Below are 26,321 nucleotides of genomic sequence, written 5' to 3' on the forward strand. Positions count from 1 at the left end.
CTAAGTTAAATTACAAATTTAATACAATCTCAATAGAAATACCACAGTCTATTTTATGGAACTCTACACGTTATTCTAAAATTCATATAGAAAAGTGAACATTCAGGAATAACCAGGAAACCACTGAAAAAGAAAAACAATATTGGAGGACCAGCCTTACCAGACATTCAAACATATTCTAAAACCTCTAGTATCAAAATAGTGTGGTACTGCTGTGTGAATAGACAGAGCAGTGGAATGAATAGCCCAGAAATAGACCTAAGCACACGTGGAAATTTAGTACATGAACAAGGTGTCATCTCCAATCACTGGGGTAAAGATGGACTTTTTAACAAATAGTGCTGAGGTGACCCTTTGGGGAAAGGTAAAGAGATCCATATCTCACACCGTACCCAGGATAAACTCCAAGTGGTTAGGGATCTAAATGTAAAAATTGGAACCAGGCAAGTACCTTGATTTAGGGAAAGCTTCCTAAGTATGATTCAAAATCCAGGGGAAACTAAAGGTTAATCAATTTGACTAAATAAAAATTTAAAAAATTGTGTGATAAAACCCATCATGAACAAAGTCAAAGGACCAGAAACCGGGAGAAAATGCAACTTATGTAACAGACAGAGGGTGAATATTCCTAATCCCATGAAGAATTCTTTAAAAATGAAGGACAAAGGACCAAAAATCAAATAGAAAAATGAGAAAAAGATGTGAAAGACAATTTACAAAAAAGATCTAAAAATGGCCCATAAACATGTGAAAAACACTCAAATTCACGCAGAAATGCAAATGCTATGGTCTGAATATTTGCCCCTCCCCCGAAGTGCACTTGTTGAAAACATAATGCCCAAGGCGATGGTATTTAGGAGGACCTTCAGGAGGGGGATTAGGCCATGAGGGTGGAGCCCTCATGAATGGACTCAGTGCTGTTAAAGAAGGGACCCCACAGAGCTCCCATGCCTCTTCTATGTGAAGACACAGCAAGAAGTCAGCAGTCTGCAAACTGGCCAAGAGCCTTTGCCAGAACCCGGCCATACTGGCACCACATTGGACTTCCAGCCTCTAGAACTGTGAAAAATAAATTTCGGTTGTGTTTAAGTCACCAGTGTGTGGTATTTTTGTTATAAAAGCCCAAATGGACTAAGCAAATTAAAAGAACAGCGACATACCATTTCTCACCTACCAGACTGGCAAACCAAACCAAACCAAAACAGCAAACACATTCTGTTGGTGAGGCTGTGGGGAAAAAAGTACTCACATACATTACTGGTGGGAGTATACATTTGTACAACCCTTCTGGAGAGAAGTTTGGCAACAGCTAACAAACTACATCTGCACTTAGATCGTGAACCAGCAATCCCACTTCTGGGATCTAATATATACTTCCTACAATAGGAAAATATCTATGCACCAGGTTATTTATTGCAGCATTGATTTTAACTGCAAAATAATTGGAAACAACCTAAAGATCTTACATAACAGAGTGGCTAAATAAACTATGGTGCAGCCACACGGTGGAGTAGAAAAAAGAATGAGGAAGCTCTCTCTGAACAGGTGTGATTTCCAGGACGTAAAGCAATGTTGAGTGAAAAAAGAAGCAATATCCCAAGGAGTATCTATGGTACGCTACCTTTTATATAAAAAGAAAGGAGAAACCTAAGAACATAAACAGATGCAGAGGAAATGCAGGAAGGATAACCCAGAAACTGAACAGACTGGTGAACAAAGGCTGGAGAGAGGGAAGGATGGGATGGGGTTGCAGGGAGGAGAAGGGAACGATTCTTGTGTGAATGTGTCTATTTGTATAACTGACTCTTAGAACCATAGGAATGTGTCACATTACCCCCCTTGATAAGATGGAGGATGTAGGGGGAGTGGAACACAGAAAACAAAAATAGGTGGCCCTGACAACATCCCACGTGAAAAACGGCCACATTGGAGGGGTGAGAAAATAAAGAAGTAGCCTAAGTAACTGGAAAACAAGGTCTTGACTGGATGTAGGAAGAGTAGAGGCAAAAATCACTCTTCCTAAATGCTGTCCTGTAGTTTTAAACGTGTTTCTCATGGAGGTATGGTTAGCAATTCTGGAATTTTAGTAATAGTCTTTTTTTTTTTTTTTAAGATTTTATTTATTTATTTGACCGAGAGAGAGACACAGCGAGAGAGGGAACACAAGCAGGGGGAGTGGGAGAGGGAGAAGCAGGCTTCCCGCAGAGCAGGGAGCCCGATGCGGGGCTCAATCCCAGGACCCTGGGATCATGACCTGAGCCGAAGGCAGACGCTTAACGACTGAGCCACCCAGGCACCCCTAGTAATAGTCTTGAGCAAATAAGTCGACTGTAGATTAAGAGAGCTGGGGTTCATTCTCTTCTAAAGAAAGAAGTTATAAATAAAAGGGCACAGGTAAAATAAACCCTGTGGTGTTGGATTAGAAGCAGAGGCATCAGTATAAACTCACAGTTTTAAAATTCTATATAGATATGGAAATAGAGCCACATGTGTATATGCATGGGTTAGTACATATCCATATGTTTCCTGACTAGGCTTGAAAGCAGTGACAGCCAGTAACAGTGAGCACACCTGGAGCCTGGATCTTGGTGTCTAAACATCATTCTCCAATGAAAGGAACCAGGGCTCCTAGGACAAGGGGTTTATTCCAGGGATGCAGCAGGTAAATATCACCAGTAATAAGATGTATTGACGTCATGAACTCTTTGATAAGATGCACCAAGGACACAGCATCATTTTTTCATGATATTTTGCCAGAAATGCATAACTTCAGCCATAAAACAAAACAAAAAACAAACAACCCCCCCCACCAGACAAACCCAAATTGTGACACTCAAATAAAACTGATTAGTATTAAATTTTGACCAAAAGCATCAAGATCATGAAAGACAAAAGGCTGAGACAGTGTTACAGACTGGAGGAGATGAAAGAAAAGTAACAAATGCAATGTGGGATCCTGGATAGGATCCTGTAATGGAGAAAGGGTAGTAATGGGAAAACTGGTGAAATTTAAAAAAGGTTTGTAGCTTAGTCAGTAATACTGTATCAGTGTTGATTTCCTGTTCTTCACAATCGTACTATGGTTATGTAAGATGTCAGTTTCAGGAGAAGCAGGGGGAGGACTGTAAGGGAATTCCTTTCATTATTTCACAACTTTTCTCTAAATCTAAAATTAGTTAAAATAACTCCCTGGGAAATAAAAGCAGAACACAACACTATAAATACTACAATCCCACATTTATAAAAAAAGACCAAGGGGCGCCTGGGTGGCTCAGTTGGTTGGGTGTCTGACTCTTGATACGAGTTTGGGTCTTGATCTCAGAGTCCTGAGTTTGGGCTCCATGCCAAATTATGCTAATACCGTTGAGTATCTCCCAGTAGTAGATACTATAGTAACTTCTGCTTTTGTTTTCATATTCATCTGTATTTTCTTTCTTTCCTTCTTTCCTTCCTTCTTTCTTTGTTTCCTTCCTTCTTTCTTTTTCTTTCTTTCCTTCTTTTTAACGATTTTATCAAATTATTAGGAGAGTGCAAGTGGGAGAGGAACAGAGGGAGAGGGACACGCAAACTCCGTGCTGAGCATGGAGCCCAATGCGAGGCTTGATCCCACAATCCTGAGATCATGACCTGGCTGAAATCAAGAGTTGGACACTCATCGGACTGAGCCACCCAGGTGCCCTTCATCTGTATTTTCTAAGTTTTCTACTCATTTGATGGTTTCATTTGATGGATCCTTGGAAACCGTGGTGAATGAGTCAAGGTGAAGTTTCTCAGAGAGCTTATGTTCTAGTGCAGGAAATGGAAAATGAATCCATGAAATGTCTTCGTGTAGAAAGTTAAACTAAGCTGATGTGATAGATGGGTGGCCAGGGAAAAGTCTCTCTAAGAAGGTGACATTAAGGTGAGATGTGAATAACAAGAAAGATGGGGACAGGGTGTGGAGTGGGGAAGTGAACAGTTTACACAGAGGCTGGGAGGTAGGGGTTGGCTTAGGTTGTTGGGGAATCTAGAAGACACCAGTCTGTCTTGTCTGAAGCGGGTTGGGGGCAAGGAAGGGGCATGAGATGAGGTCAGAAGTATAGTGAGGGGCCGAGCCTCGGGCTTGGTGTGGCCTTGGGAGCCCCTGGAGAAAATTGAGCAAGAGAATCCTGGAACTTGGCCTAGACAGGGTCCTCTGGCTTTAGCTTGTGCATAGACAGGGTCATTTGCTTGGGTAGCGAATGCTGTGGGGAGAGCCGCACCTCTGGATGTACCCACTTGTGTGCAAGTGTGTGTGTGTGTATGTGCACATGTGGGAGCAACAGATGGCTGGTGGAGGGGGGCCTGCAGCCCACGAGTGGAGCCCCGATCCTTGGATGGGGAGCCAGCATATGATCCTGAGCTCCCAAGTGTGGTTTTGTTCTGTTTTTTTTTTTTTTTTAAAGATTTTTATTTGAGAGAGGGAGAGAGAGAACGAGCAGTGGGGAGGGGAGAGGGGCAGAGAGAGAGAGTGAGAGAGAAAAGCAAACTCCCCACAGAGCAGGAAGCCTGATGTGGGACTTGATCCCAGGACCCGGAGAACATGACCTGAGCCAAAGGTGGACGCTTAACCGACTGAGCCACCCAGGCGCCCCGGTTCTGCTCTCTGTTAACCAGAAGTTAGTAGAGAGAGAAGGGAGGCTGACTGAGGAGTCTAAGCGAGTTAAGGGTATATTATGTGTCTGGTTATCTACGCAGCTGTCTTTTCATCTGCCCTGTGACAGGTGCCTGAAGGATGCCGAAGGAAGTTGTCCCTCGGATATGCCCAAGGGACGTGAAGGGACAGGAAGCGCCCAAGGGAGGCACTGAGGGGCGCCATGCACACCTTGTCTCTCCAACTCTTCCCAGCCTCCTGCGAGTAGGTCCGACCACACTCACTTTACCGATGAGGGAACAAGGCTCAGAGAGAGTGAGTGGCGCGAAGTCACACAGTCAGTAGGTGACAGGGCTGGGACCTGAGACCAGAGGGACTGATGAGCAGATTGGTCCCTGCGTCTGACAAGCTGTGGGCCCCAGAGCTGCCGCCTCTCTAAGTAGTCACTTTGCTGGTGGCAGAGCCATGTGCTCAGTCAGGGTGTCTGTTCCTGTGCCATCCAGGGGTGACATTTTCAGCTGTTGCCTGAGTGGTGGTCTCGGGTGGGAATTGGCACCTCCGGCTCCCACGGGAGGGACATAGTGCGTGTTGGGGGGCTCTCGTACATGAGAGGGGGTCTGAGTCGCCCTCCAGAGCTGAGTGACCCTACTGTCTGGGCTGCCACCCTCGCCGGCTGGCTCTGGCCCCCTGAGAGGCTCTGGTTGTTCATTCCCCTCAAGCCCGGGGCCTGGGAAGCCCCGAGGATGGCCCGCTAGAGTTGGGGGTCCAAGGAGATGGGAGAGGTGTTCACAGAGCTCATGCATCTCACAGGAAGTGTTTGGAGGAACAGCGTCGGTGTCAGGGGTGGCCGGCTCTGCCTGGGCTTCTGGCTTTGGATCCAAGGACTTCCCTGACAGTTGGGGACTTGGTGTCAGGCAGAGCTGGCTGGGTACGGTGACCACTCTGTTCTCAGGAACTGCATCAGGGACCGGGGACCACTCACCGCTGCTAGCTGAGGAGGTGACTGCCTCACCTGAAGCGGGGCTGGGAGCCTGGGCTGGGCCCTGGACTTGGTCTGCCTTCAAGCTGCTCAGGACAAGGTCCTTGGGGAACAAGGGTGTCCGGTGCAGAACAAGGTCACTGTAGCAGGTCAAGAACTCCTCACTGTCTGAGCATCTGCTGGTGCGGTGCTGGAAGTCCAAGCGGAGCAGGGGGCCAGCAAGAGGGGTGCAGGGGAACGTCGAGACCTCAGGCAGACTCAGGGCCACCGGCACAGCGCTCTGATGGTCAGGGCCCTCGGCTAGGGCCTTCTCAGGCCCCAGCCTTTCTGGGGGCCCCAGGCCTGGCTGGGCCCCCGCGGGACAGTTGTGGGCCTTCACCAGCCTTCTCCCTGAGCTGTGCCTGGAGTGGGGCCTGGCCAGTTTCTCTCTGCCAAGTCCCAGCACCTGCCTGCTCGAGGTTTCCAGAATGGCCTCACATGCAACTCTCGCCAGGAAGATCTCAAACACCATCTGCTTGGCGTCCTCCTTGCTGATGGCCTGGACCAGCGAAAACTCTGCCTCGGAGGTGGCCGTGTAGCCCAGCCTGCCCAGAAGGCTGTGCAGCGTGTGTTCGGAGAGTACAGGCTGCACCCGGTAGGCGAAGTTCCCAGTGTATGTCTGGAACAAACAGGGGTGTTTATTAGAGATGGGACACAACCCAGCAGGGTGGCTGGGAGTGGCCAGGCAGGACCAAGGGCAGATGCCCGGGGGGCAGTGGAGACTCCTGAGAAGCAGTCGGGCTGGAGCATTTGGCTAGAATGGAAATCTGGTCCATGATCATGTTACCCTCTGTCCCATTTCACAGAAGGGCACACTGAGGCCTAGAGACTAGAAAGGACCTGGTCTCAAGTCACATAGCAAGAGAATAACTGAGCTGGGGTGAGGCCCCGATATCCTGGCTCCCAACCCAGCAGTCCTGGCCTGGAGCCAGAAGAGAATAAAGCTTTCCAGAGCCAGACTCCTCCCCTTGTTGATTATGAGCTCCTCCGTTCCTCTTCTTTTGAGAGGCAGTTTGGTCTAGCGGCTGGAGGCTGCACTGCCTGAGTTTGAGGCCTATCTGGGCTACTTATTAGCTGGTGACCATAGATAAGTTGCATTAACCTCTTCCGCTCTCAGTTTCTCCACCTGTAAAATGGGACTAGAGTCAGCGGGCAGGATGGATATGCTCTTGCCCCCAGAGACAGAGCTCTGGCCCCCTACCCGAGACCCCCTGGCTCAGAGGCATGGTGGTGCCTACCTTTAGGGACCTGATTTCCTTCCTCCAGGGAAACAGAAGTAGGTTGACAGATATGAGCTCCAGGAATTCTAGTGCTTGCACCAGTTCGTGGCAGACACGCTGGGCAGGGCTGGGTGCCCCGCAGGAGTGAGTGGAGCCCAGATCAGGGACCAGAAGCTCAGGCAGATAGAACTGAGGGGGGGCTCCCGTGTCCAAGAGCCGCTGGGCCCTGTGGGTGAGGGCTGCTTGCCTGCAGACCCGGAGCCGGCCCGCCCCTGCCTCCTCTTTGTAGTAGCCGATGAGGTCGCCCAGGAGGGTCTCAAGGGCAGCCTCCTCTAGGCCAGGGGGTCGGGGCTGGCTCATGGTGGCTCCGGGGGGCTGGGTGCCGAGGAGAGCTGTGTGAGCCTCCCCAGGCCGGGCCCAGGCTGGACCGCCTCTGGCCCGCCCCAACCCTCAGGAAGCTGAGGAGGAAGTGTGCTAGCAGAAGAGAAAGCTGCACACAGCCCGGGGCCCCCCCACCCCCCACTGCTTGTCACTCTGGGGGGCTCCGGCCTGAGGCTGGCTGGGGCTGGGCCATCTCCTCCCTGTGGAGCAGAGCCGAGGTCAGGCTCCGTCCTCACTCCGTCCTCACCCCATCCCCAAATGGGAAAGCAGATACAGCGGCACCCACGTGTGTCCGCACCCCAGGGCCCGTAACCCTCAGCCCACTCCGGATGTCACCGGCCACAGTCCTCTTGCTCATGCTGGAGAATGTTCTCTGGCTGCAGGAGTGTGCTCTGCTGGTGTGCGGGACAGACTGCAAGGCCCAGCGTGTTAACACCCCCGGCCAACCCTCGGCCACTCAAGGAGGGTGAGTGCACAGAAGCCCTGGCTTCTTGCCCTCCGTGGCGGCGGGACAGGTCTGAGGTGTGTTCTCCACTCTTGCAGAGGCTCCCCAGCAGTTGCCCACAGCAATAACCCGCCTTCGTGGTTCTCATCCCTCCCTTGTCTTCATTCCCTACTTCTCTTGTGCTTCCTGCGATCACCTCCCAAAGAAACCGCACACAAATCCTTGGACTGCTTTTGGAGTAACAGAGCCCAGCAGTTACCTGTGTACTCTTGACCTGTGTGCCCTTGACCCTCCATGCACTCACCATCTCCCTCCCACCCCGCCTTCTGCCATCCGTTTTGTTTTTGTTTTTGTTCTCCTTTTACAGTTCACTGGTTTATTCTCAGAATTGAGATTCGAATTATGCCCTATGGCCCCAGAGGGGTGGGGATCATGCTAGAATCTCACCATATCCCAGCCTTCCCTCAGGAGGAAGTAGATTAAAATGACAACAGAGGAGATTTTCCCTTTTCATACAGACCCAGGTATAAATAGGGCAGCACCATTAGGATCTGGATTCATCCCCAGCGTCTGAGCCCCTCACCACCTGGCGGGGCAAGGTGCGTTTGGGGAGATATGGGTGGGGGGCAGCATTTGGAGCTGGGCTTCCTCCCCGCCTTCCTTTCTTCCTTCCCTCCTTTCTTCCTTCCTTCCGTTCATTCACCCAATACTTAATGAAGTCATGATTCACTCATTCAGCCACTCGATGACTCACTCCTTCCATGCGGGTCACCATTTCTCAAAGTGTGCTCCACGGGGAGCCCTTGTTGGAGGTTCGGAATCAGTCTTGATTCCGAACTGTAACAGTTTCCTGTGGCTGAATAAATTCTGCTGGGCTAATGAAGGTGCCCTGACCCCTCAGCTTCAGGACTTCTCATGGGGCAGGTGTGTAGGGGTGTGAATTTCTGGGAGGGGGGCAGCACGTGCACGATTTTCCGACTTCTCAGACTCTGGGTCCCCTTTCCACCTCCTCCTGTGGTGTTTGGGGAAGTGCTGTCCTTGAGCGGCCAGCCTGTGTCCCCGTCCATACCGGCCTGGGGGCTTCAGAAGCTGAGATAAAGTCCCAGCCCTTGGGTGGCTCACAGCCTGGAGCGCCCCCCACTGACGGGGTAGCGTGACCTTGTAGTAACACAGCCCAGGATTCTTGCTCATTGGCTTCCTGTGACACTGTGCTGGCCTCTGGGCCCTCCGCTCACCAGGAAGGGCATGTGCCCGGTCCTTGGCCTTGGAGCTGCCTCAGACCTGGGCTTACCACATCTGGCGGCTCTCTGCTCCCTGCCCCTAGCTCTCCTGCCTCCTGCAATGTCTCTTGAGCCCCGCGGTCGGGGCGATTCCTGTCCCCGTGGTTGGGAAGTCACTTCCCAGTTGGAGTACTTCTTGAAAATGGGCCCTCGGGGAGCAGCAGCTCTCCTCCCGAGGCCGTTCTGGAGTGTAGCCAGTGTAAATCTCTCATTTCTCTCTTCCCGCCGCTTCAGTTTGGCACGTCTTCTCTTACTTTGACCGTGAGGCCTCCCCCTGGGGAGGACCCTTGTGATCATATTGGGTCCACCTGGATGACCCAGGTTCATTGCCTTCTCTCAAGGTCCTTAATCCCACCTGCAGAGTGCCTTCCCCACGGAAGCTAACATAGTTACGGGTTCTGGGAATTTGGACCTGCGCGTCTTTGGAGGCCATTATGGAGTTTACCATGCCAAAGCTATGAGACCAAAAGCCATGCTTTTCCCTTGATGCCGAAGATTTATAAGAGCACTGAAGGGGAAGGCAGATTTGGGCAAGGGGGATATGCAGAGTTCCAAGCCACTGAGCTCTGCTGAAGAGACAGTCACCAGGCCGAGGAAGGTGGTGTGGTGGGGTGTGTGTGTGTGTGTGTCCAAAACAGAAGGGCCTTAATTCTCATTGTCTCTTTGTCTCTCTTTCTCTCCTTGACCCCAGGCAGATTTGCTCCTTAAGGAGAGGGCTGGAGTGACCTGTATTTTTTCCTATTTTTTTAAAAGATTTTTAAAAGATTTTATCTACAGAGAGAGAGAGCACAAGCAGGGGAAGCGGCAGGCAGAGGGAGAGGGAGAAACAGACTCCCCACTGAGCAGAGAGCCCCATGCAGGACTCGATCCCAGGAGCCTGGGGTCATGACCTGAGCCGAAGGCAGACGCTTAACCAACTGAGCCACCAAGGGCCCCCTTTTTTCCCTATTAAGAGCCAAAGTTTAACAATTTGGTACACACACTTTAATCTCCACCCCCACCCCCCATCCCAGGTGATTCTTCTATTGCTTATTGCTATTACTTATTGATGTAACCATTTCACTCATTCTGGACATCTTGTTCTTAAGCTTTGGGAAGTTCATCATGCCTGTGAATTGACTCTCTAGGGTGATCCAAGAACATGGTGGGGAAGCCTGGGCAGGGTGCCTGGAATCATTGCCCTCTCTGTCTTCTGGTGCTTCCTCAGCTTTTCCAGGACCAGCTTCCTCCCCACTGGATCTCTGCGGCCTCTTGAAGCATCGGATTTGGTGTTTCTTGCATGCACACTGGGGCCTTGGGTGAGTGACTGGCTTAGTGAGAACCTTTCTCTGCCTGCCAGGGTCGCTAACTTTGGTGACAATGCAGGAGGCAGGGGGAGGGGTGGGGGGGCACTGGAGATATGCAGGAGCTGTGGTTGGGGTGGGGGTCCGGAGGCCCAGAGAAGGAAAGGATCTGGCTCAAAGTCACAGTGAACTGATGACAGAAGCAGGGACAGCCAAACATCTGGGTCCCAGCACCTAGCCTTCCCTCACAGCGTTCCCTGCTGCCCAAAGGCTTCCAAGTCCCCTGGAAAGCCTAGGAGCTCAGAGGCCACAGGGAGTACAGGAGTGGGTGCTGTCTGGTCACGGGCCACCGAGTCTGCAACTCTGCACTTACTGTCCTCAAGGCCGTGACACACAGAGAGGAATTTGTTTCCATCATAATTGAACTGAATGCTCTTGCCAGTTGTCCGCTCCACAAGGCACCCCCCACCCCCGGGGTTCGCCACCCAGAGAAGAACCAGCTTGAGTCCTGCCCCTGGGCCCCCAGTCTGGCAGCGATGGTTCAAACACACAGGGACAGTCCAGGAAGGGAAGGGCGGGGAAGAGGACGAGATGTCAGAGCCCAGCAGTGAGCTAGGCCTTGGGGCTGGGTCATGAGCCAGCCAACATAGACTTGGTCTGTCCACAGCCCTTGTTCCCGTGGGAGAATGAAGGTGACATGGTGGGCAGCAGAGCCGAGAGAGGCAATACAGCTGCCTGTGTTCTTGGACCTGGATCCAGCCAAGCCTGAAGTCAGAATTATCACTTGGACTATTTAGTTACATGAGTCAATAAATGTCCTTTCTTGCTTAAGAAGGTTCAAGTTGGGTTTCTGTCTCTTGCAACTGAGTCATGGGGGTGGGTGATGGGTCTCAGAGCCTGCCAGAGGGTGGAGGGTTGCCCTTTCAAAAGTTGTCTCCCCTCACCCTGTGGTGGGTCACGGACCAGGCAGCCACCAGCTGTGGGGCAGAAGGCTGGCCAGCCCCAGGACCTCGGGGTCAGGCTGGGGACGGGTCATTTGGTAAGGCTGGGGCTGTGACGACAGGGCCTGAGGACCTGGAGCCCTGGGATTCCTTGGCGAGGTGCTGAGCAGGCACAGCGGGGCTGTAACCCTGGGGGCAAGGGCGTGCCCAGCCCCCAGCCCCGAAATACCAGGCCTGACCCAGGTAATTGGTTCTGATTGACAGCGTTCACCTGACTTGGGAGGTTCAGCGTGAGGTCAAGCAGAGCAGAGCCCATGACCGAAGATTCGCTCTGTCGGACGCTGGAGCTGCCTGTCCTTCCACCGCGCGTGCCCACGACCCGGTCAGTCATCAGGGGGACACCAGCGGTGACCCCTGAGTAGGAGTGGGTGGCCTCGCAGTGTGCGTGTGGGACCCCTGCGCGTGTGAGCTCTGAGTGTGGGGGCGCAGGTGTGTGTGCACCGAAACCAGCTGAGCAGGTCCCGAACCTTGCAGTGCGCCGTGCCCGTGCATACCGGCCGCAGGTGGCCGATCCTGCCGGCTGTGGCGGGGACTTGCCCTGCCAGCAGTCGCAACTCCCCGTCTGAAGACTTCTCTGGCCAGAGAAGCCCGCTCGGCTGCACCAGGGACAGGGAGAATGTTCTCCAAGGGGCAGCCTCAAACGATGGCCCTTGAGAGTCTGAGAGCCAGTGTGAGCGCCATCTCCCCTTTCCTGTCGGGGGCTAACTTTGAGGTGTGCTCTCCACTGTCTCCACCCCCCTCGGAGGGGGACCTGTGTGACCACGACACCCTGAATTGGCTTCTTTTCCTTCCTTGTTTCACTGCCTACTCCCTATGGGTGCTCCCTGGGTCACCTCCCTCATCAACCCCTTGCATCAACCCCTCCTGTCCCAGGGTCTGGTCCTGCCCCCTCCTGTTCCCACCATCCTGAAGAATTGTCACCTCCCATCTCATTGGGGCGCTAATGAGCCCCGGGCTGAGCCCCATTGCCTGGGGCGTGCTGCTCGGCCCACCCCGCAGGCCCCAGCAGAGAGAGGCGGCCAGTCTCCTTGCAGGGATGTGCAGAAGGGCCTTGCATGTGGCGCCGTACGTAGACCCAGGGTGTGTATGGACGGGGGAGGCAGGAAAGGCCTAGCCCAACAGTCTCCTCGGCTGGGGGGTGGGGGGGGGCCCTATGTGTTGTTGGAACTGGGTGTTGGTGTGGTTCGGGCTGGAGTGGCTGGACACCATCACCATGAGGGCTGCCACATTCATTCCGGGCAAGAGGGCCCCAGAGCACAGAGGTGGCGCCTGAGCCACACACAGCAGGTGTTGAGGACAGAGGCATGATTATTTTGCATCGGGTGGGGGGGGGGGCGCTTAGGCATCAGGCTGTGTGCCCAGAGAGAGATGCTGGGGGGCGGGAGGGATTCCTGAAAGTAGAATGCTTGACTGGTTAAACCTCAGGGAACATTGCCAGGGTGGAAGACCAGCTCAGAACCCAAACAAGGTCTGTCTCCAACTCTTAATGTCTGTGGGCAGCAGGTATGGAAACGAGAGAAGGGAAGCACGTGGCTTTGAACAGTGGCAGCAGGCGGCCAGCAGGTGGCAGTGTGGGCTTGGAGTGGGTGCAGGCCCGCTGGGACCCGGGCCTGGAGCTGCACCTTTCTTTTTCTTCAGGACTGAGCCCCACTTTCAGGGCACTCCGGGGTCTAGGACTCTGCTGGTGGATGCCACTCGAGTTCGAGTGGGAGGAAAGGGTGACCGAGGAAGGGAACCAGCCTCTGTCAGCCAAGGGATCAACGAGCACACAGAAAAGAATTTCTGCAAGGGGAAGAAAACAACTCATTTCCGTCTAATTACCAGTCCTCCCACCCCCTTCCTGGTAGTGGAAAACATCAGGGCGCTGAGAGTCAACTGCTGGGCTAGGAAAATGTGCAGTTCCTGGTGTTCCTGGAGTCAGGGCCAAAACCTGATGGCCCATGTTGGCGACATTTACACTGGTCACGGCTCAGAGAGATGATGCGGTGTTTCAGGGAGCTTAAGAAAAAAAGTGAGTCGTGGAAGTCCCTGACTACCCCAATAGCGGTGTCAACAGGGAAGCGACAAGGTTTTGGGGGCTGCTCATCTTGAGAGAAGGAAGGTATTTTCGGTTTGCTGCTATTTATTACACTTACGAGCGTCCGATGGCGCGAGCCCCTCACCCCATGCACTCCTCAAGAATGTTATTTTTGCAACATTTTTATTGATACGATATATTTATTTTGAACACAGAAAAGATACATTGTTGCTTATTTAGCGCTTAATCCAGGAACGAGAAAAGCTGTTTAGCTCCATCCCTCAAACACTGATGAGTACTTAGGGATTTTTATCTTTTTTCCCCTAGTACTCTCTAGGGTTGCAGAAGCAGGATGCATTTCTTAAAAGAGTCTCATCCCTGGAGTGCATTTAAAGGCTATACAGTACAACAGACAGATATTTTTTGCCTAGAAAACAGTACACCACAGAGGCGGACAGAACTGCTTGTAAACAAGGTCCCTTTCCTGGTGGAGTCGGGTGCTCCAGGATGCCACAGAACCTCTGCACGGATTCCTTTCAGTTCTGCACCAGAAGAAATCCTATTTCTACAGAAAATAAAATTCACGATTGCCATCCTTGTCACCCTTCTTCTCAAGAAAGGGATTACTGAAATGTCTTAGCCCTTCATAAGAGGAATGGAGATGGGGGGTAGAGGATGGGTGGGGGTGGGGGGAGGCAGGGTGGACTTGAGGGTCCCACTCCCTGCCACTGGCAATGCTGGCGGGACCCTCTGCAGAGATGTTCGGCTGCCACCCTCTGGCAGGCTGGGTCTTCGGAAATCAGCTCTGTTCCTTGCGTGGTCTCTGATGGAAATTGCTGGGATTTGTGGGCCACTCTCTAAGCAGGCACACCCATATATTGCCTTCTGGGGTGCCCCTGGCAGTGAGGCCCAGATCCAACCTCTCGTGGTGGTATGCTAGTATTTAGGGGGCCCGCTTCCCCTGTATTTCATCTCTGCACCTTGGAGGGCAGGGGCCAGAACGCGTCGGCACACAATTCCCAACTAGGAGCTGCCACCCGGGGCCGGGGGGAGGGCTGGCAGCCAAAACTCGGGCCCTGAGGGTCAGTTGGGCACACACTTAGCGAGGGGCCGCGTCTCTGCCTCAGAGCTGTGCCCAGGCTACCCTTCTCTTCTTTGAAGACCCTCAGCCCTGGGCTGTGGTTGGACAGACATGGGGACAGCCGTCACCCACCACCACCACCATCGCATGCCCGCCAAGGACCCTGCTCATCACCTGTCGCTGGGGGTGAGGGCCTCCAAAATAACCCCGCCAGCGCCACAAGGCCGGGGGCACTGGGTGAGGGGGGGTGGGGGGGAGTGGTGAGGGCCTGCAGGCTGCGCCTGGGCCCCCAGACCCGTGTCCCTCGCCCCATAAGTGGCAGGGTGGTGATATTGTGGCTGCCCTGGAATTGAGGGAGAGGTACAGTGTGTGGCTGAACCTCGCTGAAGCCTGGCCCACCGCCCAGGAGGGCACGCCGCCCTGGGGTGGTCGAGCAGTTTCTGGAGGCAGAATTAGAGTTTGGGCACAGCCTGCCAGGCGAGGGCAGAGGCAAACAGGCCAGGGAGAGCAAGGCCCTGTCCCTCTCCGCCGGTCTTCTCCCAGCATTGTCTGCGGGGGCATAACCAACAGGCTGGGGAGGAGGCGGGAGGTCAAGAGAGCTTCATTTTTAATGAAACCTTAGCAGATGGGTTTGTGTGGATGTGGGGGGGCTTGTGTGTATTCACATGTCTGTACATGTGTGGTGCATATGTGGATGTGTGTGTGCACATGGGTGTGTTAGTGTGGATGTGTGTGTACAAACGGTGTAGATATGTGTACATGTGGAAGTGTGTGTGCATTTCTGTGTGTGGATGTGTGCACGTGGGAGTGCTGTGCGTGCACATTGTGTGTGTAGGTGTACAAATTTGTGTGTGTGCACGTGGGAGTGCTGTGTGTGCACATCTGTGTGTAGGTGTACAAATTTGTGTGTGTGCACGTGGGAGTGCTGTGTGTGCACATGTGTGTGTAGGTGTACAAATTTGTGTGTGTGCGCACATGGGAGTGCTGTGTGCGTATCTGTGTGTACGTGTACAAAGTGTGTGTGTATGTGTGCACGTGGGAGTGCTGTGTGTGCACATCTGTGTGTAGGTATACAAATTTGTGTGTGTGCACGTGGGAGTGCTGTGTGTGCACATCTGTGTGTAGGTGTACAAATTTGTGTGTGTGCGCACATGGGAGTGCTGTGTGCGTATCTGTGTGTACGTGTACAAAGTGTGTGTGTATGTGCGCACGTGGGAGTGCTGCGTGTGCACAGCTGTGTGTGTACGTGTACAAAGTGTACGTGTGTGTGCACGTGGGAGTGCTGCGTGTGCGTATCTGCGTGTGCGCGCGCATGCCCTTGTGAGCCTGTGTGTGTGTGTGTGTGTGTGTGTGTGTGCACGCCCTTGTGGCTCAGCCCGAGGGACCGGCAGGACCTGGCTGGCTGGGTCACTCACAGAATCCTCTCGGGACCAGAGGCCGGGGCCCGGGTTGGGGTGGGTGAGCCCTGGGAGCTCCTTGGCCCTGGTTCTGGTCCCGGCAGTGGCAGCAGACCCGATGGGGGGCTGACCCCACACACAGCCTCATAAGGGGGCAGGGTATCCATGGAGACGGTGCGGAGGCCACCGTGGCCCAGGATCCTCTGTGCCTGCTGGGGTCGGCCGGGGCCGGGGCCGGGGCCGGGGCCCGCATTCATGGCGCCATCCAGCGTGGGGTACGAGTCGGTCAGCGAGTAGGGCGGCGGTGCATCAGTGGGGACGTAGAGCTGAGTGGCCCCTGGCCCCACACACTCCTCGTAACTGCAAGAGAAGAGGCTCCCTCAGGGCTCGCTGTGGAGGCCTTTCCCAAGGGCTGGGGGCATGCTGGCGCTGAGGAGACCCCTCACCTCCCCCCAGGAAAGGCACCCCAGGACCACCGCGGCTGGCTTCTGGCCCGACTCAGCCCGTGTGCCGTCACTGAGCGGCGGGCCTCACAGGGCTCGGAGCAGTGGCCGCGGCTGATGGAGAGGCTCCACAGCTCGCCCTGAGTGTGGGTGGTGCCAGCCAGGGGCGGCAACCTCGGGCCATCTGACACTCCTTGGTCCCAAGTCGCCAAAGTGGCCCTTTCAGGCTTAGGAAGGAGACCCTGAGGCTCCTTGGGAACCCGTAGCTACAGGCCAAAAGAGCACCTGCTGCCCCCCCAGGGGGTAAGGGGTGCAGGGTGACAGGAGTGGGGCCAGAGGGGTCTCCTGGTAGGGCAGCGATGGAGGCCCTGACCTCCCTTCTATTTCCAACTACTAAGCCGTGGGTCATCTGCCTGAGGGTGCCAGGGAGAACCCACAGGCCCCCCCCAGAGAATTCCCCAATGGGACCGGGCCACCTGACGGCCATGAGTGCGGTTTGGACACAGTGAGGCCTGACCCAGTGCATGGGGTTTGGGTTTTGGGGGTACACACTAAGCAGCTGGGGCCTGGACCCTCCTCCCCACCCCCTGACCCCAGCCTGAGGGAGCTGAGCTTTCCCTTCTCCAGTGACATCTGTTGCATCATGCCCTGTGTCACCGGGACCTGCTTGGTCAGGAGATGGCCACGCCCAGAGATTTTCTGCATTTACCCCATTTGGGGGAGATGTTGCTCTTTCCCAACCGGGGGTGGGGGAGTGGGTTCACAGCCAGTGCCCCTCCCGCTCATGCCCTCCTCCCCTCGAAGCCTCCTTACCCTGGTGGAGAATCGGGGTACATCTCTCGAAGCACTGTGGCGTCCACATCCCCATCAGAACTGAGATCCAAGGGTGGGGACCAGTCCTCGGCGGGGCTGCAGGTGTAGCGTATCCTGTGGCTCGAGTGGCTGTATGTGTGCCCGTCGGACACTGCAGGGGACAGACATTCAGCCTGGGGGTTAGACCGGAAGCAGGGAGCGCCCAACAGGTCTACCTGAGGCCACTGAGAACCTGTTTTCTCCAACTCACCATCTGGTCCCTCAGCAAGCCCAGCTGCCTGTCATTCTCTCGGAGCTAGCCGCAGAATGTGAGCACCCCTGCTGCGCTGCGCAGGCTTCTCAGAGAGAAAGCAGAGCTGGCTCTGCCCTGGTGGGGCTCCCAGGGTGGTGAGCAGCCTGTCCTGGGGACAGCCCGGTACTGAGCAGTGTGTCATGAGATCTGATAGATGCAGTACTGGCCCTATGGGAATAGTGATGAGCTGACCCAGCCTGGAGGTCAGGGAGGCCTTCCTGGAGGAGGGGCTCTTAAAGCTGAGTCTAATCTAGGAATTAGCCAAGAGAAGAGGGACAGGCCGGGCAGAAGGAACAGAACAGCTTGAACCAAGGAAGGGGATTAGAAAGAAGAGTGTGGTGGGAAAAGGAAGCTTTGAAAATGTAGAGAAGGGCTGGGGCATGAAAACTGGGGAGTCAGGGAATGAGGGCTGCAGAGGTCTCTGGGGTCAGGCCTCCCTACTCCCTGTGCCCAACCATACATTATTCCCTTAGTTATCCCAGGAGAAAAGGCACTTCTGTAATGAATTCTGGTTATTCCGTGTACTGTATTCTCCTCTGTTTTGTTTGTATGTTTACCATATATTAGCACATTAAAGGCTCTGAGAAGTCCTGCAGCTGAGAATTACATTTGACTGCGCTTATGCGTATTTGACCACAGAATCTTTTCTTAGATCTAGTAACACTGCTTAGGAGGTGCTGATAGAGCACATTCATTCTACAAGTGTGGTTCAGAGGGGTCAGTGACTTGCTGGAGGCCACACAACAAATTATTGGTGGGCCCAGAGGGCAGCTGGATATCCTGGCTCCTCACTCTATAAAGCTCTCCACCTCCCAGTTTCTGACAGTTCTAGTAGAGGCTACTGGACAGATGGCTGAGTCATGAGATCTCCCCACCCACGATGGGCGGGCAGCCAGCTCCTCCCCTCAGAGATCAGGACTCAACATCGGGGTGGGGCTTACCGGTCTGGGGTGGGGCTCATGACCCTTCTTTGAGGTCAGCAGCACTGTCCATCCCCATTCTACATTCTACAAGCTGAGGCTCAGGGTCACAGAGTTGGAATTCATGCACAATCGGTATAACCGTAAAGACTGCTCTTTCCACTCCCCCTAATCTCTTTTCCCCACTCCTGATACAACAGTGAGTAGAAAAATCTGGATGTGAAACTCTAACTGCAGGTATAATCCCAGGGTTATCTATGGACATCGAGACAGCTCTCGGAAGAAAATATTCCAGACACGTTAACAGTGGCTGTGTCTTGATGACAAGATCACGACCCTTATTTTCTTCTTTATATTTTCTGTATTTTAAAGGTCTTCCACGGTGAACACATATTACTTTTCTACTAGGAAAAAGGTACCCAATAACGCATGCTATAAAAAAGAGCTGAAATGAGATTTGTTTCCCTTTAGGGTACCAGCTGAAGGGTGAGGATGTCTGGAAGAACTTGAAGAAGAAACTCAGGAAAGAAGAAAGCATTAAGTAGGGTGAGTACAGAAGTGGGATGTGGGCCTCTGGGCTCCAGTGCCGGGAGGGGCCCATCCACCATGCAGGAGGCTGTGGCTTGTCTCAACCTTGGGAAAGCTAAGGCTGTGTCCTGGACCGGAGGGGTGGGGGGGACGTCTGAGAGCTGACAGAGCTGAGCCACACTGTCGTTCCCCTCTCTGCTTGGGCTGCTTTCCTGGGACTTCCCAGAGGCTGAGCAGCTTAGGGAAACTGAGGCTGCCCTGAGGCACTCACCTAGCTCAGACCCCAATCCTGAGTTGACCCAGCTTAGTCCAGACAGAGCTCCTGAGGAACAGATGGAAAGACTCCCCCAGCCCCTCATTTCAACTCCCCCCAATTCCTTTCTTATGCCCTCTCCTTTCCCGACTTCCCAGTCAGCATAGACCCTGATGGTCCAGGCCTCTGGAAGCCCCTCCAGCCACCTCATGGGGAGTGAGACCTCCCTATCCCCTTCTTTACCCAAATCAAGAAACACCTCAGCTCATGATTTAACCCCTTGACGAGCCCGGGAGTGGGGAGAAGGAGTTTGCGTCCACGGAGATCTACCGTGCTCTAGCCTGGTGACCACATTCTCCCTCACACCTGTGAGAGGCACTGTGGCCGCCTCCTGCTCTCAGATGTGGAGACTGAGAGGAGGGGCCGCTTGCTCTAAAGCCCCAGCAAGTAAGATGAGACCAGATCTGTCTCCTAAAGCGAAAGATCTTTCCATCTTCTAGAAATAGAATTTCTTGGGGCGCCTGGGTGGCTCAGACGGTTAAGCGTCTGCCTTCGGCTCGGGTCATGATCCCAGGGTCCTGGGATCGAGCCCCATGTCGGGCTCCCTGCTCAGCGGGTAACCTGCTTCTCCCTCTCCCTCTGCCTGCCACTCCCCCTGCTTGTGCTCTCTCTCTTTCTAATAAAGAGTTAAAAAATTAAAAAAAAAAAAAAGAAATAGAATTTCTTTCATTCATTCATTCATTCATTCATTCATTCATTCATTCATTCATTCTTAAACATTTATTGGCTCCTCTCTGTGTGCCTGGCTAGACTGCAGAAGGGCTCTGTGGGCAGGCGGAGGAGGGCCAACTCTGTCCTGAGGGCAATGGGGAGCCACTGAAGGGTGTTGAGCAGAGGATGGAAGTGTTCCCAGGTCAGTCACTTTGGTTGCCTTGTGGAGAATGCCTGGCAGCTGCCAGGTAGGTGCTGGCAAGGGGCGGTGGCCAGTGTCACCGACGTGGCCCTGGCTCAGGTTTTCTCAGGGGAGAAAGAATGAAAAGAGTGAACGTGTATTGAGCACGCACCCAGAAGCCAGGTACTGTGCTAATTTAGTCCTCACAGTAACTTTAGGGGTGGGTCCCCGGGTACCCATTGTGCAGGTGACTCCCCTGAGGTACAGGGTGGTTAGACAACTTTTCCCGGGTCGGACAGTAAGACGTGGAAGATGAAGGCCGTTTTGGACGCCTGGTTCTGCGGGGCCTGTGAGACCTCGAGGAGAGATGCCTGGGGGATCCCTGGCCGAGGGTGACAGATAGTGCCTGAAACTGGCGGGTGGCTGAGATGGAGCCGGGAGCGGGTGTAGAGAGAGGACCTGGGGCCAAGGGTTGGGTTCTGAGGGACCTTGATATTCCTCTCCTCAGAGACTAGGAATCTACAAAGAAGTCTGAGAAGGAGCCGGCTGAGCAGTAGGAGAGACCAGGAGAGCCTTAGTCAGTGAAGCCAGGGGAAGGGGCTGTCTGGAGGACAGAAGGGTCCCCAGTGCCACCCAGCAGGAGCTTGTCGGCGCTCTGCTTTGTCCTCCCCACAGCTATGCCCAGTGTGCTTCCCTTCTCCTCCCTGGCCTCCTTCTGAGGCTCCTGGCACCTCCGTGCACCCTCCAGGAGGCGGGAGGAAGCTGGGGGGGAGTCAGTGCCTCTGGGCTCCCCACTGAGGCCCCAAGGAGGTGCCAAGGCAAGAGCTGAGAACATAAGTGGGGCAGGGAGGTGGGAGCCCCCCAAATGGGTACCCCTGGGGACAGGGATGCAGGGCTGCCACCAGTCAGCACGGGGCAGCAAAGGCCTGATGCCAGGCGTGGCCTGGCTCTGACCTGCTGTCACCCCACTGACTCCAGAGATCAGGGCCAGGGCCTCGCTCGTGTGGCACTGGCCCTGCGGCCTCCAGGCCCATCTCTCTCCTCCAGGCCAAGGTCGGCCTCTCAAACCTCAGCTTAGGGTTTACGGTGGGTCCCTCTCCCATGCTCTAAGTACCAGGCTCAGGCCTGGGAACTTTCAGGCTGTTCAACAAGGTGCTTTGGTTTCCCAGTCTTTAAATGGGCTAGGGGCACCTGGCTGGCTCTTGATCTTGGGGGTGTGAGTTCGAACCCCGCGTTGAATGTAGAGATGACTTAAGAAAATAAAATACTAAAAAAATAAAATGCGCGAACACAGCCTTTGCATTGAGGAGTAAATGGGGTGGTTCCTTCCCTGGACCGCAGAGCATCTTCTCTGGGTGAGCTCCTGTGCTGGGCTATGGGCCCCACTGGCTGAGAGCTACACACAGGCCCTGCTTTCCCTGCTGCAACCCAGCTGTCCCATGACAGGGGCACGGTAGAAGTGTGGGTAAATGCCAAGCAAGTACAGGGAAGGGCGATTCAACCCTGCCTGGGCGGGATGAGGTGGCGTTTGAACTGGGCCCGGAAAGACAAGTAGGCTTTTGTCAGTTGGGGGACGTATTAGGAATGGCATTGTGGGCCTAGGAAGAGCATGTGCAAAGGTGTGGAGGTGGGGAGGAGTGTGAAGGAGGTGCTTGGGGACAAGCTGGAGGAGGGCAGGCAAGAGTTGGGCCCTGGGAGGCGGGCAGGCTGGCCGTGCTGGGCCTGACCAGCGGTGCCTTATGGTGCGGGGAGGGGGGGGTGGGGGCGGGGAGGTGTGGGGTGGAGAGGGGGGCCCAGGCTCCTTATTGGGGGTGGGCATTCCCCAGGCAGGAGCCTCGCACTCCTCAAAGGTCAGGCAGGTGCTGCAAGCATAGGAACAAGCCAGGCCGGGTCTGGGCAGTGCTGCTGGCTGTCTTCTTGGGGAGTCCTCGGCCTCTGGGGACACTAGAGGGGACTGCTGGGTGGGCTTTCAGCACCTGCCTGATTCGTGCTGACTCTTCTCTTTAGCTTCCCTTGTTGGGCACTGAGGGCGACCCACTGACCGGCTGCACCCTTCTTCCATCGAGGCCACTTGTCCCCTGCCATGTGATGTCCCTCTGTGTCTTGTTCAGAGGGTCAGCTTCCTGCTCTTCTGCTTCTCCTAACTGCATTGCCAGAGGAGCAACATCGGGTGTGCCGGGCCCCTAGGTCTTGAGTGCGTCTGCCGGACGGGGCCCTGGGCGCGTGGGGCGCCCCTGCTGCTGTTCGCCCGCACCTTCAGCCCCTCAGGGGTGTGAGCACCAGTCCCTGTGAGGCAGTGCCGTGCAGTGGGGAGCCTGCAGGAACCCAGGTCGGGCCACCTGGGCTCAAATCTGGGGTCCGCCTGGCTGGGTGACCGCAGGGAGGTTCAGCACCCGCTACAGTCTGAGTGTTTGTGTCCCCCTGCCCCCCAATTCATATAGCGAACTCTGACCCCCCCAAGGTGCTGCTAGTACGAGGTGGGGCCTTTGGGAGATGATTAGGTCATGAGGGTGGAGCCCTCATAATGGGGATCAGTGGCCTCACAAAAGAGACCCTAGAGAGCTAGCTCGTCCCTTCTATTGTGTGAGGACACAGCGAGAAGGATGCAGGCCCTCACCAAGGCACCAAATCTGCAGGGGCCTTGATCTTGGGAGTCCCCAGCCTCCAGAACGGAGAAATAAATTCTCTTGTTTACAAGCCACTCCGTTTCTGGTATGTTTGTTATAGCAGCCTGAACGCCCCAACCTCAACTTGCGTATCTGTAAATTGGGAAGGTAATAAAAAGTAGTCCGACCTCCAGGACCACGGTAAGGATTAAATGAGATTATGTGTGAAAAGTGCCCGGCACATAGTGACCCCCCGACTGCCCAATTCCTCCCTGCCTCAGCTCCCCGGCTGCAGCTGTGGGGAGCCGTAATTGCTAAAAGATGACCCCTTCCTCACGCAGTTAACTCTGGAAAGGGGAAGGAAGTGGCACAAAGCTGCTGGTTGATCAGGGCATGTTGGGAGGGGGCTGTGGATTTCAGGCCTCCTGAGGTCCAGGCGGATGAGATCCAACCTAACCAGTTTTTGCATTTTTCTTTTCTTTCCTTCTCTCAAGCTCTGCTTGTCCTGGAGAGGAAAGACTCCCAGGCCTTGCCCTGGCTCTGGAGCCTCCAGATGGCTTCACCTTCAGTGTGATGGTGGCCTCTGGGCCTATGCAGCCCCCCAACTCCGGGCAGAGGCCCCATCAGGCCTCAGGGCAGGCTTTTTCCTGCTCTTGACAACCGTTCAGAAATTGAATGAATTGAGCTCCTTCTTGCTGCTTTTGGATAACGGGCCCCTTCTAAGTGTAAGACAGAGTCAGGTGGCTGCATTCTGTAAAAAGTTCGGGCCTTCTGGCCAGATGGACACTTCCGGGACTGGTTGGCCCAAGAATTAGCCACCACCCCTGTGTAAGGGAGATTCTCCTAGCTGGGAAACTCCCCGATCAGTTCTGTGTGCACTTTGCAGGCTCTCTGGGGGTAAAGTCATTCACTCCTCATTCATTCCGTCATGTGTCCATCCACTTATTCATATACCCATCCCACCCCCCACCCATGCATCCCTCCACCTTCCTATCTATCCGTCGCTCCGTCCATCCACCCAGCCATCCCGTCTATCCATGTGCTCGCGCCTGTATCCACCCCCTGCAGCCATTCATGCTCTCTTCATGCGTCCTTCTGTCCACCCATCTGGCCGTTCGTCTCCCGTGCCACCCACTCAGCCGTCTTCCCCTTCAGCCACTGGTCTGTCCACTCATTCACCCCACCCCATCCCCCCACCTCTCCATCCCCTCATCCCCCTTCCCGTCTGTCCCCCCATCCCGCACACCCATCCCTGTCTCCCTCCGTCCCTGCCTCCAGGCTCCAGCTGGACCAGACCCCCACTGCCAAGGCTGGGGGGTAGCACCACACCCTCCCTTTGGCCTCTGGCGTCCCCCTTGGCAGGCTCCTGGGCCTCCCGAGCCCGCGAGCATCCCGGTGAGTGCCTCCGGCCCGCCCCCCGCCCCCCATGACAGGGCTGCCGCCTGCCGCACGTCTCCTGGGTGGCAGTCCCAGGAGGCCGGGCCCCGGGGCAGACGGCAACTCACGGTATCCTTGCTCGTACTCTCGGCGGTGACGGCGGCGGTGGCGGGGGCGGCGGTGGCGGTGGCGGGGGCGGCGGTGGCGGTGGCGCTGGAGCCGGGCCTGCCGGTCCCTGCGGATACTGCCCACGATGATGGTGATGCAGGAGAGGATGATGACCACACCTATGACTGCGCTTGCCACCAGCACAGGAGACACGAGCAGGTGGCTGTGCTCCGAGCTCTCTGAGAACGTGGGGTAGAAGTAGCTGGTGCGGTTGTACCGAGCTACTGCGGACAGAGAGACAGAGGACACTGGCTCGGGGCTTCCTCCTGCAGCCCTGCTGCCCTGTCACTGATCCGTCCCTACGTAAATGGAGGAGAGCCCGGCTTCAGCCCCAGGGACTGGGTCCTGCCTACCTGTGCGAGGGAGGTAGGGAGCAAAGCAGTGCTTTGCTCCCCTGCCTCAGGAGCCTCTGCTACTGGGGCTTGACCTCCCCTCCTCTCCTCTCCAGCTCCGGCCCGAGAGCTCGACTAACTCCCAGAGAGGAAGACAGAAACTCAGAGAGGGCAAGAGGCTTACCCAAGGTCGCACAGCAAATCACTGGCTGAGCTGAGGCTTGAGCTGAAGACTCAGGACTAGACAGGGACTCTACTCTGCCAAGACTTGAGGTTGGAAGGTCAACTTTACCAAGATCTTGGAAAGGGCTGGGTGATGGACCCAGGAGGGGGGGTGTCAAAGTATGAGGACCAACCCTGTTGGCCTCCGACACTGGCTTTCTGCCTTGGGGTGAAACCTGCCCAGGGAGGTTCCAGGGAAATCAAACGGTAACTGACCCAGACATGTCAAGGGGCTGGATCAGAGCAGAGAAGGCTTCCCAGAGTGGCTATACTAATATTAAAAAAAATACAGACTTTAAAACAAAAAATGTCACTAGAGATAAAAGGGACATTTTATAATGACAAAAGGGGCAACCCATCAGGAAGTTGTAACAATCATAAACCTATATGCACCTAAGAACACAGCCCTAAGATGCAGGGAGTGAAGGCTGATGCACTGAAGGGAGAGACCAACCATGTGGCAGTAACAGTTCAAGACTTCAGGACCCCACTTAGAACAAGGTACGGAATTCGGTTTCATGTCTGCTTTTGATCGGTTGTGACTGCTCGAGTTTTTGAGGAAGTGCCAGCTTCTTATTTTTATTCCCTTGGCTGTCAGCTAGCTGCCCTAAGCCTAAGTTGTCCATTTTTCCTCAAGACCCACAGATGAAAGGTAGCAAAGGGGCGCTCCTCCTTGTCTCTCTCTGAGGCAAAAGAGATCTGTTTAAATTGTCCAATCTGACCTCAGTTTAGGAGGACTCGAGTCCTTGGCTGTGGACATGAAGCACGCCTGCCACTCTTTCCTCAACTGAGACCAGTGGCAGACGTTACTAAGTGACATTGGTCCTCACGGTGATTCCTCCTGGTCAGGAAATGGAGCTTTTGGCCCCACTCGTCTAGTGTGACCACAGCGCCCCGTGCTTCTACTCTGGAGCCAGTAGCCAGGGCTTTGGCTGGGATTGGAGCTGAGCCATGGTCACCTGCTACCAGATTCTCTCTAGTAAAGTCCAGGCTAGCCAGCTGTCCAACCGATGTCACCCTTTTCCTCCTCACCAGGTGGCCTCTCACTTTGGAAGTCAAGGGCAGAGCTGGGGCGTGTCAGGGACATCAGCTCTCCTCGGAGAAGGCAGGAGTGTGGAGGGGTCCACATGGCCATCAGGGCTCCGGACTGTCCCGTTCCGTGTGTCCCCGCTGCTGCCATGGCTTGGGTCACACCAGTCACCCATGACTCAAGGCAGACGTGCTCCCGGAGAGCTGGCCCCTCCAGGCTGCAGGTGCCCAGCATGGACACCTAGAGCTGGATGTGAGGGTGCGTGCCTGTTCTGCTCGGCATGAGGTGCCGGCCCCTCAGGGTCACCTTGAAGAAGCCCCAGCGTCCACCGCGTCGGCCGCAGACGAGAGCCTCGCCCCCGGCAGTGCCCGTCTCATTACCAGCTGGGCTCAGGGATGGCCTCACCCGTGCCTGCAGATGGAGCCCGTGGGCGCCGGCGTCCACCTGATGGCCGGTTGAGGGATTAATCTTCCAGGCACCGCGACCGGCAGAGGTAGGTGCTGCTTTAAATTATGAGGGAAACTTGTAATTTCTAAACGCGGGGCCAGATACATATGATGGCAGAGAAACAACACGATGACAGCCCTCCTTCCCAGCCCTCTGCCTCCCTGTCCCCCTACACCAGCTGCGGCAAGGACAGAGGATAAAGCAAGCTTTGCCTCTATCCTGGACCTTCTTCCCAAGCTGCTTCTACAAAGGTGCCCATGGTC

General features: G+C 54.9%; 2 protein-coding genes and 1 long non-coding RNA gene across 4 annotated transcripts in view; 1 reads left to right on the top strand and 2 right to left on the bottom strand.

The window, feature by feature from the left end:
- Nucleotides 1–586: 586 nt before the first annotated feature.
- On the bottom strand, nucleotides 587–7,210 carry LOC102740456 (uncharacterized). The gene is made up of 2 exons (XM_081806490.1): nucleotides 6,869–7,210; nucleotides 587–6,249 (listed from the first exon to the last, which is right to left on the bottom strand). Exons 1-2 carry the CDS (start codon nucleotides 7,208–7,210, stop codon nucleotides 5,056–5,058), a joined length of 1,536 nt encoding a protein of 511 aa, XP_081662616.1. The 3' UTR covers nucleotides 587–5,055.
- Nucleotides 7,211–7,258: 48 nt separating this feature from the next.
- LOC145717542 (uncharacterized) lies at nucleotides 7,259–11,059 on the top strand. Its single transcript, XR_014140833.1, has 3 exons — nucleotides 7,259–8,275; nucleotides 10,164–10,258; nucleotides 10,907–11,059. It is a non-coding gene; the product is annotated as an uncharacterized LOC145717542 (long non-coding RNA).
- A 2,302-nt stretch (nucleotides 11,060–13,361) lies between these two features.
- Nucleotides 13,362–26,321, bottom strand: part of BEAN1 (brain expressed associated with NEDD4 1) — a 37,375-nt gene continuing 24,415 nt past the window's right edge. The window contains exons 3-5 of one of the 2 annotated variants that reach the window (XM_081806496.1): nucleotides 23,988–24,248; nucleotides 16,992–17,142; nucleotides 13,362–16,095 (exon numbers count right to left, since the gene is read on the bottom strand). In XM_081806496.1, coding sequence (XP_081662622.1) covers nucleotides 15,750–16,095; nucleotides 16,992–17,142; nucleotides 23,988–24,248 — 758 coding nt within the window. In that variant the 3' untranslated portion in view covers nucleotides 13,362–15,749. Of the gene's footprint in view, nucleotides 16,096–16,991; nucleotides 17,143–23,987; nucleotides 24,252–26,321 lie in introns of both variants that reach the window. The other variant, XM_081806495.1, reaches the window with a different exon arrangement.

The sequence above is a fragment of the Leptonychotes weddellii genome, chromosome 16 (genome assembly GCF_054177405.1).
Source record: "Leptonychotes weddellii isolate Sample4059 chromosome 16, ASM5417740v2, whole genome shotgun sequence".
NCBI lineage: Eukaryota > Metazoa > Chordata > Mammalia > Carnivora > Phocidae > Leptonychotes > Leptonychotes weddellii.